Raw genomic sequence first — 13,371 nt, forward strand, 5'->3', positions numbered from 1 at the left:
AACAAATATAACATTTATATAATACATTCAAAAATATAACATAAATATTGCTGCTGTCATTTTACGACCTTCTTTTTTACATTTCAACTAATAATTCAAATATGGTATATTATTATTAAATATTTCTCTTTAGCAATACAATATACAATACACAATATACACAATATATACAATCATACTTAAACGCGTTTTATATATATTTTATATATTTTACTATATATATAATTATGTAATTCTAGATTCTAGAATTAAATTCTCTCAATTTAATACGATATACGTAAATATATATCGTGTTAAATGAATATTTAATTACTTATTCTCTCGCTCTCTCTCTTTCTTTCTCCCTCTCTCTCTCTCTCTTTCTAAGGCTATATTTTATTCGCATATTCGCGAACAAAAAATAGATCTTGAACTATATGGAATCTCTTGGAAGAATCACATTGTCGATATTGGAATGAAAATCGTTTTGTTGGTTTAACATGTCACATTGATCCCGGAATCTCTCCATCTTCAATCGAAGCGCGTTCAATTCTTCTTGCATCGGCATCGCAAAATCTTTACTTCGTGCGAGAACGTCGACAGCGTTTTTTAACAATACTGAGTTCATGAGAGACGACGACGGAATGTTTAGTGAAATCGAGGAGGCATTAATACTGTTACTATCACCGTATCCTTCATCGATACTTTCGTCGGTTATTCTAGTCATAGATTTCAATTGCTCCTGTAAATCCTATAAAATACATAACATCAAGATATTTTGCTTTTCTTATCCTTGATAATACATGTTTTAATGAAATAAATGAAGTAAATAATAATTATTTACTGTTGTATTTATATTGCATGTATATTTAAAATATGTAATTTGATTGGGATAAATTACCTTGTTTCGTAACAGAGCTTGTTTCAGACATTCTCGCAAAGAATGTTCCGTTTTGTTTCTCTGAAATAATAAGATATATCAAATATATATTTATAGAACACAATCTTATATTATTTATTAAGAGACAAAATTATATATATATATATATATATATATATATATATATATAATTTTGTCTCTTAATAAATAATATAAGATAATTATATATATATATATATATATATATATATAATTTTGAGAATTATATATATATATATAATTTTGTCTCTTAATATATATATATATATATATATATATATATATATATATATATCTTTATGTTATAAATTGGATATTGTGTCATATTATAAATTGTGAAAAAAAGATTGATTTTATTAAAAATATAAAATTTGAATACCATATCATTAAATTGATTATTCATCTGTTTGCAGTGGAGTCTTTGCTCTAAAGTTTTTATCTTACTCTTTTCTTCTCTGAGTTTTTTAAGCAAGGTACTGTTTGCTTTATGCGCTAAGGTCTTCAAACGTTTATTTTCATTTGTAAGATCTTGCATATTAGTCAATTTTTCTTCGGATTCCGCATTCTTAGATTTCAATAGTTTGTATTGCGCTATCATCTTGGTCAGTTGTATTCTTAAATGAGATATCGCATTCTCCACCTGACTCTGTTCACGTTTAGACATCAATAAGGATGTTTGCAATGTCTCGTTCTCGGACCTTAGCTTTTGTATCTCGAACTGCGTCTTCCGCAACAGATCGGCGGTCTCATTCTTCTCCGTCTCGCATTTCTGTATGCTCTCTTCCATAGACGCGATAAGGACACGTTGCTTGCTTAACGTGTTTTCCATGGACATTCTGGCCATTTCGTTGCTTAGCAGACATTGCTCCAGTGTCTTCAGCTCGGTTCTGGTATTTCGCAACTCGTCCTCGGTCGTTTCCAATACCATAGATATGTCTGTTGGACTACCTCCCGTCGAATTTCCTTCTGATGTGTCCTGTATCGTGTCAATAGACTGAATGCGTAATTGGAGATCTTTTATTGCATTCTGCATCTGCTGCTTCTCCTTTTGATACTGTTGCACGAGTTCAGTGTATTCAAGGTTCAGTTTCTTATAGCTGGCGTTTATATCCGCTATTGCTCGCTGTCGTCGTTTCAATATACCCTGATACGTATCTATTTCCACCTGTAGACTCTTCTTACTGGCCATCAGAATATGTACTTGCGATTGGTACCACTTTGCGGAAGCCTCCGCCGCGGAAAGACGACTGTTGGTGTCGGTTAACGTGTTCTGCAGCTTTTGCTTGTCCCGCAGTACCGTTTGCATCTCGACAAACAGCTCGGTTATCTTGTTTTTGAGACCTTGATTCGCGGCGACCCGAGCATTGAGATCGATCCGCGCATTTTCCAGGTCGACGCGTAGCCGTTCGTTCTCGAGTTCCAACAGAGCCACTCGCTTAGACAATTCGATGTTTGAAACATCGGGTGTAGACAGGTGTCGTAAATGAAATTCATCAGTGGTTAATTGAAGAGAGTCCGTCGAAGTTACAGAATCCAATTCTCCTCGAAATGAGTCCGACAGATTGTCCATTGTGCCCATTTAATCGCAAATCAATTTTTAATTATGAATTGTCGCCGTATTTTTGTGCAGTTGATTACACAGATTGTTACCTGAATACACATAATAATTATAGTAAACATAATATATGTACACATTTATGTACACAATATATATATACGCTTTTAAAATAACCGATAAGTTTTTAATTACTGTATACAAATATATTCTGTCAATATATAAAATGTTTGTTATATACTTGTTTTATTTGTTAATGGTAATAATAATAATAATAATAATAATAGTAATTTGAAAATAGTTTTTTTGGAAAAATGAACAGGTTTTCTTATGAATTGCCAATACTTTTTTCTCAATAGAATCTTATGCTATATATGCATAACAAATGTTAAAAATATGATCAAAAGCAATCAACGATGACCACCTTAACCTTTGAGATTCATATTTAAAAAATGTTCAATTTTAATAAATATAAAGATTTTAACATCTTTAGATAATTTTTGAATTGTAAATTTTCTTGAAAATGATTATAAACTACTGGTAGTCGCATATAATCATAACAATATTACTCTACTATTGACAGATGTGTCTTCTGCACTTTGGAATTTTACACACGTGAATAAAAAAAAGCAGAACGATGTACCTTACTCGTATTCTTGCTATCCTTAATTAGGTGCGGGTATCTTCTCGTTTAATTAGTTAATACTGCGCTTAACTCAAATTGTTTACAACTAGCAGTCGATGTGTTAATTACTGCTGCTACAGCGAGCCGCCATTTTGATTCTGTTCTTAGAAGAGTAAAATCCGTACTTTTTCTATATAAATACATTTTTTTTTGTAAAAACAACTAAAAAAATTAAAATCAAAAAATATATATTAATAATCTAATTACTGTATATCTGTTTTCTTTTATGCATTAAAAGATAAAACATATTTATTTTTAATTATATATAAAGAAATGTTTAATCTTTACTCTCTTTACAAATGAAATTTTTTAGTAAATTATTAATATAAATATATTAATATAAATATTGAATGAGAAAGAATAAAAGATTATATAATGTAATAAAATGAACAATAATGTACAACATTTTATATAATTTATTACAAAAAAACATAAATAAAAATAAAATAAATAAAAAAAATTATAATGAAATCCACTTTGAAAACAAAATTACCTATAGTTAAATGCACGCATAAGTAACAGGGAATTAATTATAGTAATAAGTTTGGCTACAATTTATTATCAATTTCTATTAATTATTGTAATTCTCTGGACGTATATAATTCACATGGGGGAAATAAATAATAACATCAAATAATAAACAAATGTATCCTATATCTATTCTTGGAATGAAATATTGGAAATAATAAACTCTTATATGTAAATATGTAATTATAAGCAGGAGCTGGAAATATAGAGCAATTATATTATTATAATACTTTGTACTGAGAGAAAGAAATATAATAATAATAATAGCTATAATAAGCTTTGTACTGAGAAGAGAAAGATATGACATTATAATTCCGAGATCTTTCTTCAATCCTGTTGTAGAGAAATAAGAAAAATCAGATGTGCAACATAAATATATGTCTAAATTTCAAAACTATCTTATTTAACGTAATAATTTAAGATTAAATAATTTTTTTCGTCAATCTTGCGATTATAATTAATACCCGAAATAGAAATCACAGAATGTGTGCTAATGTTAACTTATACATTATTACAGCGAACTGGCAGCTTCTTCCACAGATCTGTGCAACACACATAATAATGATAGAATTATAAGTTAATTTATAATTCATACACATATATAATGAGATATGTATATTTTTTCAAAATTGATGATACATTAAGTAAACAACTTACTTATCAATAGTCTTGCTAGGAGTTTCATTCGAGGAACCTTGTACAGCAATATCTAGAACAGGTTTTTGTCCTACAAGATGAAACAAGTGTTCCTTTTAATGTGGAATTAACACAATAAAATTAATATTTTAAAAGAAGGAAAATAACGCAATAATATTCACCATGCGCGTGCTGATACAATGCTGGCGACCAGCTGAAAGTGCTGGGAGTAAGAATAGCGTTCGCTGTCATTGCAGTGTTTACAGGTGACAACAATGTACTCTCCTGTGTCAACGAGAGTGCAGCGGAACTTCCACTAGCAGTACAAGCGTTACTCTTTACGTCGGACGAAGTGTTTTGCCTATGTATTAAAGATAATATATCATCATGCATTAAACTATCACATAAATAAAAAGTGATAAATATAAACAAATGTAAAATAAATAAATATAATAAAATATAAATACAATAATATACTAAATATAATAAATAAATATAAAACAATAAGATATTCTTTATATTTATAATAATTAAATATAAATGAGAAGATATTTTTTTACTTATGTATAAGGATGTTTCGTTTTCGTTCTAATCTTCCTGCAGCTAACTACATCTCCGCTTTTACCTCAGATTTGCGCTGCTCGCCGCCGTATCTTTCTGCGATTCCGATGACAAATGTATAGCTTCGAGTAATTGGTCAATTTCGAATATTTTGCTGTTGTCATTTTTCAAATTCATGTTAGTAGATGAGCTTGGAGAGGATTGGCGTCGTGACAATAAATGCTTTGACATGATTTTGTTACTGTCTAGAAGTACTGAAACGAATAATTTTTGTCTCTTTTTATCATTTCTTAATTATAAATTTAAAAATAGTGTTGCAATATTATATAAAATAAACCATTTTTTTATTTACTAAAAATATATATTTCTAATAATATAAAAAAAATGTAATGAAACTTTTATATTTTCAAAATTATGTAAATAATTTATTTTGCAGAAGTTATTAGATTTAAATTTAATTTCTTTTTTCAGAAATTTTTACTTAAAAACAAGTAAATTTATTGGTATTTTTTTTATTTGCTTTGTTTTCACAAAGTTCTTTCATTCACTATTGATCTATATCATTTCCTCGTATTCAATATTTTTTCACTTACCATTTGGCACTATTAGATCCAGACGTAAATTAGGCGACTCTATATCGTGATTGATTTTATTAACTACTGGCAGTTTCGAGATATCTCTTTCACAGTCTATTGAATTGGAACGTGTCGCCGGCTCAGATCTGGTTATTTGACTACCGGAAGGCATTGTCACAGCCACTAGTTCCGATCGACAAAAGCTCGGCAGTTGATCATATTTGGTCTTAGCACTGTAAGTTGTCTGCGGCTGGGAGTGATGTAAAGTGTTTGCAATGATGGGATGCTTCTTGTCACTATTCAAATTTAGATCGATACAGGCCGCGGTATCGAGTTCAGGATGTTTGTGTGAATAAGCTGTGGTCGAGGTGGGTTGCATCACAGCGTTATACAACGGACTAGAACTACGACGTCGCAAACTCGCGAGCGAGCTCCTGGACTCACAATTTTCGTCTGTTTGCTGGCCAAGACATAGAGAAGTCCACGCGGAGTTTCTGTCTTGTATCTCGAACAAATGCAGCAGCATTATTTCTCTCAACCTATATGTATACATATAATCAATTATATATAATCACAGATAAGATTTGAGAAATCATTGTTGGTATAGCACATTCTATTCAAATTTTATAATTTCTCTAGAGCATTTTTTTCATAATTAAATAAAAAAATGATTATTTATCAAATAATTCTCTTTTTAGTATTTCTTTTTTCAGTCTTTTTAGTCTATTTAGTATTCTTTTAATAGTCTTTTTTAATATTTGACATTTTTTATTTAGTTTTATTATGCTGATATGTTAGATTAAATCTGTATTATTATTTATTGGTTTAAAAATTGCATAAATTTGTATAAGATTAATTATTCCATTTTAATTTTTAAATGACAAATCTATAATTATGTTCTTTTCTTTCATCATTCTAATATTATTCTAATATTACATTATTCTAATAATTGTATTAAGTATACCTGCATGTATCTGTAACAATATCCCTGTTGTTTTGTTGCTTTCGCTGTTTGTTCTGAACCCATTCCGCAACTTCAATGTCGTTTTCCCCTAAAAATATATTAGTAATGTTTATTAAAATGCAAATAAATTTACTTTAAATTACATATTTGTCTTAGAAACATCTCATTTGTCATACAGATTTTTATAATATATATGTTTTATATTATTATATTAACCAAAAATTATTTGTAGATTATTAAATTTTATTAAAAATATATAATGATGAATATATATATATATATATATATATATATATATATATATAATCATAATTTAATATTATATTTGTGATAAATATATATGTGATATAATTATATTTCAATAATTAAATAATTTAAAGAAAAGATTATAGACTATGGAAAATTGTACATAATATCAGAATAATTATTAATCACAATAATTCAAGATAGTATTTAAAATATACGAATTTTAATATATTGAGATTAGAATAAATTCATTCTACAAAATAGCATAAAAATTATTGAGAATAGTGGACTTGAGATCTTCTTTCACACTCTCTTCATCTTGTTTTTGATTCGTGAATTTTTCGTTTTCGACATCCCTATCGATCACGCGTCTTCGCTCATTTCTGGACAAATCTCTATTCGAACTAGCACCTAATTTTGCAATACATAACTTTCTGAATCTGCACACCTTTGCAATTTTAATTAATTGTTAGGATTGACAATCAGTAATTATCTTAATTGACAATCGATTAATCGAAGATTTCTCATTATTTAACTCTTTTCTTTTTCACAATATTATTTTTTATTAATATACGATATTAATATACATATTTTGTATGTGTGTAACTCACATACCTGACATGGTTTCGTCGTCCACGTCGTTTTCGTCATTTGTCAGGTCCAAAAGCGTGACGTTGGGTTCATTGTGCTCACATTCGTCCATATAAATGTCATGTTCGCTCAATTCCTACAAATGTAGGACAACAGGGAATGAATTATTCTCGATGAAAATCGCGTGGTTAGACATAAATACTAAAATAGAAAAAAATAAAAAAGAATATATACTCACGCCACTGTCGCTACTGCTGCTGCTACTGGATGAGAGATTCAATGTCGATGATAAATAAAATGACGGGGACTGGATACCAGCTGCAACCTCTCGGCATTCACCTGGCGACGCATCGTTCGTGCAACGCTGCGCAGCTTCGCCTTCCGTCACGCAGCCATTAATCCGTTGATTGTCTGTCACCGACGATAACGTTGACGCGGATAATAAAGGATCGCTGTTATTGAACGATAGATTTAATGGCTGCTGACCGGTGAGTATATCACCAGGCGAGGAATAGGGCGATGACGAGAAGTTCAAATGAATCTTCGCGGTTTGACATTCTCCAAGCGATGTGTCGTTGACGCGACGCGACGATGGATTGCTCTCGGTCTCGATGATATTTAGATTATTGCTGGCACGGTGTGTCTTCAACAATGTTTTCGATAACGTCGACGTAGTAGAATCTAGGAGATGCATACCCGAGAGCTCGTTCAATTCGCACATCGGCAATAACTGATCACTCGGTATTATTGTGTTGCTATTGTTACTGGGAAGCGTGTTTGGTATGGATCTATGAAAACAAAAAATATACTTCGTTATTGAAAATATTCTTATTTGGCAACAGATTAAGAACTTATTATATACCTTCAAATAATTGAAAAATTATCATTTAATCTATCAAATTTCACTATTTCAATCTCCTATCCTTTTTAATTTTCGTATGATTTTTTAAATCATGACACAAATTATATACATGAACTTATATTGTAACTTAACTTATTTAAAAAGTCGAACTAAAAGTCTTATCTTTGTGGAAAATTTGAAACATTGTCCGAGAAATAGAATTCGATTAATCTGGTAAAATAGATTGCAATATTATACCTTATTGGTGTTCCATTTGTAGTAGGATATGTGTCAATTGTTCGTATAACATTCGAATTGTTTGTTGAATCGCCTACATCCTGTTGTTGCTGCTGCTGCTGTTGCACAGATAAAGATGATGTATTTGCAGTTGAACTAATTATTGTAGTTCCATTAGCTCTAGTAGCTGTTATGGCGTTGCGAGATATTTCTATTGCTAGTCTCTGTAAATATAAAATATTAATTTAAAATAAATATTAATATTAAAATATTAATTTAAGAAACAAAGAAAATATTCTAAAATAACTGAATAATTAATTACTTTATATATTATATATAAGTATTAAAAAAAGTGAATGGTCTCAATTGTTTTATATATTTATACGTAACATATGTAACATATATTAAAATTATATGTAACATATGTAAAATTAATATATCTCTTTTTCATTATACATTTTTTGATAACTTGAAAGAGATTTATCATAATATTGATTCTATAGTAAATGTATAATTTACCTCCTTTAATTCATTGATTTGAGTAGTATATTGATTTTGAAGTGTTAATAGTTGACTAATGTACCATTGCTGGTCTCTACAGCGTTGATAAAATGTCGGTGGTCGCACTTGAAATCTATTAAAAGCCAAGAAAAGATATTTATATAAAAATAAGTCGAATGTTTTTCATATTAATATAAAATTTGATATAATTTATTTTGAATCTTAAAAGGAGAGAAAAGAAACTTAATATTTATTATATGTGATTGGAAAGTACTATTCTAAATAATAAAAAAATACCTTAATATAAGTGTATCTAGCTCTGTATTTAAGTAGCCTTCTGTTGCAAGTAAGTCTAATCTGAAAAATCTGTTGTATCCCCAACATTCACCAATCTCAAAATCAGATGCAAATTCGCGAACGATATTTTTACTCGTATCACGAGACCCTTGATGTATCATTTCAACTCTGTACTCGTATCTATACAAAGAGATATGTATTTTAAAAATCGGACATTTCATCAGTATTTCACATTTGAAAATAACAGACTTTGTGTACAATTTTCTGTACAATTTATATTACATTTATACAATTTGTCACTCATGAATTCACTTACTTTGATGTTTCTGGTAATCCAGCGCTGAGCTCCAAGAATACTGACAAATAATTTCCGCGTACAACTCCGTTACCATCCGGATACACCTTTAATCGCCAGCACAATCCGTTCACATGTAATGGCGCGGAATACACCGGATCAGCTTTTAGTTGAAGTTGAGTAAAATTTTGCATCGCAAATGTCGCACTATCGTAACCTGGCACAATTTCGCTAAAATAAAATAAGTTCATAGAAAATTAAAAAATTATTTTTAATAATCATACACATAATTATGTATAATAAAAATAATTATAAATAAACATTGCATGACTCTTCCCAGTCCTACCTATGAAAATCAGCAGGTACAGGCGCGGTAACAAAACTTGTCATTGGCTTCTTACGGACTTGATATATCTTGCGCGAAAGCTCGGCACTCTTAACGATTAGCTCGGAGCGTGTGCACGTATGTAATTGATATTCAACCTCTTGCAGTAATGCTTCTAGTTGTTCGGTTTCCAAAGTCAACGAATTCTTCTGACCCATTAAAGTCAGCAGCTTGGCTTTTAGCTGAGAGTCCAAGCGAGCTATCATTAATTCGATCGCGTTTCTGATTTCTCTGACTCTTTCATCTTTTGCCGCCCTTACTGATTCGACATTTCTCTCCTAATAACAAATGAATATAATTGAGAATTGCAAAATAAATAGATATAGATATACTTGGGCTTCATTAGGTGCCATGATGAGAAGTGGAAGATCTGTGAGCACAATAAATTAAAAAATAATTAGGAAAACCACATTAAAGATAAAGGTAGGATTACGTTATAATAAGAAAGTAAAGAGAAAAGAAGTCGAGGAAGTAAAGGGAGAAAGAGGGATATGATAGAAAAGGAATTAAAAGAGAATAAAATCGGTCAAAAGATTAAAGTTAGGGTTAGTAAGCCTGATGTAGATAGGGTAAGTGTTGCTTAAAATAGATGAAGTATAAAAATAAAAAAGAATAAAAAGATCTTTTTATTAGAAAAGAAATAGAAAGGAAAAGATACGAAAGGAATATACAGATTGATGTTTAGAGAAAGGGAACAATAGATTAAAGGACAAAGAGACAAAGAGAGATTCATAAGGAAGGAATCAATAAGATAAGCATAAGTAACAAAGAGGCAAATTATTAGAGGTAGGTAGGAAAGGGTATAAATATAGAAGATAAGAAAAGATCCGGGCACAGAAAAGATATTGGATAATAGATGGATAATAGATTAGAATAGGAGTTAACGTGGTTTAAAAGAAAGAGATAGGATAGAATAGAATAGGTAAAAGAAAGAGAAAGAAAATTAGAAAGAGTAGGATAGCAGAATAAAGTGGTATCGCAACTCACACAGAATTTAGGTAGGGGATAATTTTAATGAGGAACTGAGAATTGGTATTTGTAGTATAGGACTCACACAATTTAGGAGACTGGAATAATGTTAGAATGAGATTTAGATAGAAAAAAAGGGATGTAGTCAAAGTGAAAGAGAAGCGGAAAAAGAAATACAAAAGTAAAAGAAAAGCGAAAAAAGAAATACAAGAAGGAGAACAGAGGAACAAAAAAACTAGAAGTAACTGGAATAGAAGAGAATAGAAGAGAAAATGAGGATCGGTACAGAATAAGAAGAGAATGAGGCGAGGAGGCGCGAATATTGAATAGAGAAGAGAGAGGAAGTACAGAAACAGGGAGCACAGATGGACTAGGATTGTAAAGAAAGTAGAAGAAATGGAAAAAAGCGGAGAAGGAAAATATACAGAGGAAATACTGGTAAATAGAAGAAAAGGAGGAATGAAGAAAAAAGAGCAAAGAAGAATCGAGGAATAGGAAAGTAGAATAGGATAATATAGGATAAATTAAGTTAAAATGATTAGGATAAACCGGGAGTGTGAATGAGAGAATAAATGAGGATTAGAGATTTTTGTAAATCAAATACCCTATCCAAAGCCGAAAGGCATGGATTAGACAAAAAATATACTTCTATACTCTTGTATTATACTTTAAATCTGCCTTTTCATATTTTTCTACAGTTAAAATTTATCTACTCTATTCTACGTACCACTTCTTGAACAAGACTAATTAGTTCCATAAGTCGTCTATTTAATTGGCCTATTTCAGCTTTGATCTGAGTAACATGTTGCTCGTAAACGTCTTCTAAAGGTTTGAAGGTATGTCCTGAATGAGTGCCACCCCATAGGGCGCATTGATGACAGATACATTTGCGGCAGGTCCAACAATACACAGACAATTTCTCTTGATGAACTGTACATCTATAGTAATAATAAATTATTTTTCATATAAAAGTTCATATATAAGTAGAAGTATTTTATATATTATATTATGTGCCTTAAATAAATATTTAAAATGTAAAATAAAAATTATATAAAATGAATTTCAAAGCTGAATAGAATACTGTATTCACCTGTCTCTGGTAGAATCATCATGTCGAAAGTTGGATATGCAAACAGCTTGCAATGTATCAAGTTGTTGGGTCACTTCTTCAACCCAGCGACAATTTACTAATTCATGCAAATGAAGAGAAGCTCGGCAGTGAGGACATTGAGAACGTTGCTCAGTGAGCCATTTTCTGATACAGGTATAGCAGCACAATTTACTACAGTGAGGACAGAGATGCGCATCTCTCAACTTTTCCATACAAATAAAACATCGAAATACTTCTGCTAATGTCTATAACAAAAAATATATAATGTAAATGTATATAATTTTCTCTTATCAATCATATATTTCATGTTAAAAAACATTAAAAAGTTTGATTGATCAAAATAAGGAAATCTTTGTCTCTTTTATTCCAATTGATTAATCAAAAAATTGCAACTTTTTATAGTATTAATCTCATGTAAACAAATTATAATTCTAAAATAACAATTGAAACACTTGATTCAATTATATATTATATATTGATTATATATTGATTTATATATGTATAAATGACATCTTACCATAAAATAGTAATAAATCTAATAACAAAATTTCATAAGAAATATATTAATGTGTAAAGCTACAAGAGAAATCTAAAATGACAACTTGTCAATGCAAGATCCAAGAATAAAAATACTGTTGTAAATTTGAAACATGTAAATAAAATATTATAATTATAAAGCGTTGCGACTGTCTCAGAAACTGACATTAGATCTGTCTGTTTTGAGTTGCACGCTTTTCGCAAAACTGAATAAGAGCGCAGTTAGGAAGGGGAATGTAGGTGACATCCTGAGATGGTTTATCGCTAACCTCGACGCTATGATCATCCATGGTTTTGGACGAGATGGACGGATCCCGGCTGGCCATCTTCCACCGCGAAGAAATATCCGCTGTACAAACGGATGACGAGCGTTATCGACGAATATTGATCACTTTACCAAGCGCGACAAGCACATGTCCCTCGAAAACTAGATCACAGCGATGCGCCTAGTTTGACAGGAGCGATCGTTCCAAGCATCCTCACGTTGCGATTTCGCGATCAAACTCGAGCATTTCCTGCAGGTGAAATGTGCGCGTGCATATATACACATATACAGGTGAAATGAAGGTGCATATACATACGTGTTCGAAATTTTTGGCGAAAACCGTTAGCGATCGTTTCCGCATACAACTCCGTAAACAGTGTATATGTGACGGGCACGAAGTAGGCATTTCGAAGAAGACCATGCGTCGAAAGATTGGGGACAAAATCTGCGCATGCGCAAAAGTCCAAAGCACTAATCAGCAACAGGGAAGGTCTCTCTGTCGCTACGGAAATTAAAATTTATATTTTTTAATTGTTTAAAATTATAATTATAATATTAGTGTTTAATTCATACTAGAATAAAAATAATTAAATACAATGTTAGTGGAATAATTAAATACAAATAAATTCATACGCGCGGGACACGTTCTCAGATTACAATTTATAATTATATGATTTTATCGGCAGTCAAAAAA

The 13,371-nt window shown here is 30.6% G+C and overlaps 2 protein-coding genes across 4 annotated transcripts; both read right to left on the minus strand.

Annotated features, from left to right (window-relative positions):
- Positions 1–297: 297 nt before the first annotated feature.
- LOC105251826 (myosin type-2 heavy chain 1) lies at positions 298–3,228 on the minus strand. Of its 2 annotated transcripts, none has more exons than XM_011258868.3 (4): positions 3,102–3,228; positions 1,278–2,548; positions 881–940; positions 298–730 (listed from the first exon to the last, which is right to left on the minus strand). In XM_011258868.3, exons 2-4 carry the CDS (start codon positions 2,475–2,477, stop codon positions 413–415), a joined length of 1,578 nt encoding a protein of 525 aa, XP_011257170.1. In that variant the 5' UTR covers positions 2,478–2,548; positions 3,102–3,228; the 3' UTR covers positions 298–412. The 2 variants fall into 2 exon arrangements, with proteins under 2 accessions (XP_011257170.1, XP_011257168.1); XM_011258866.3 differs by having other exon boundaries at positions 3,097–3,228.
- A 688-nt stretch (positions 3,229–3,916) lies between these two features.
- LOC105251825 lies at positions 3,917–13,070 on the minus strand. 2 transcript variants are annotated; one of them, XM_011258865.3, is made up of 17 exons: positions 12,994–13,070; positions 12,682–12,927; positions 11,855–12,120; positions 11,492–11,702; positions 9,757–10,073; positions 9,432–9,641; positions 9,116–9,295; positions 8,837–8,951; positions 8,339–8,541; positions 7,478–8,027; positions 7,264–7,375; positions 6,403–6,490; positions 5,457–5,977; positions 4,928–5,117; positions 4,485–4,663; positions 4,324–4,393; positions 3,917–4,208 (listed from the first exon to the last, which is right to left on the minus strand). In XM_011258865.3, exons 2-17 carry the CDS (start codon positions 12,736–12,738, stop codon positions 4,178–4,180), a joined length of 3,300 nt encoding a protein of 1,099 aa, XP_011257167.1. In that variant the 5' UTR covers positions 12,739–12,927; positions 12,994–13,070; the 3' UTR covers positions 3,917–4,177. The 2 variants fall into 2 exon arrangements, 1 of the variants encoding a protein (XP_011257167.1); XR_889234.2 differs by lacking the exons at positions 3,917–4,208; positions 4,324–4,393 and having other exon boundaries at positions 4,484–4,663; positions 4,863–5,117.
- Between the last annotated feature and the right edge of the window lie 301 nt (positions 13,071–13,371).

The sequence above is a fragment of the Camponotus floridanus genome, unplaced genomic scaffold (genome assembly GCF_003227725.1).
Source record: "Camponotus floridanus strain SB8 unplaced genomic scaffold, Cflo_v7.5 scaffold4, whole genome shotgun sequence".
NCBI classification, from domain to species: Eukaryota; Metazoa; Arthropoda; class Insecta; order Hymenoptera; family Formicidae; genus Camponotus; species Camponotus floridanus.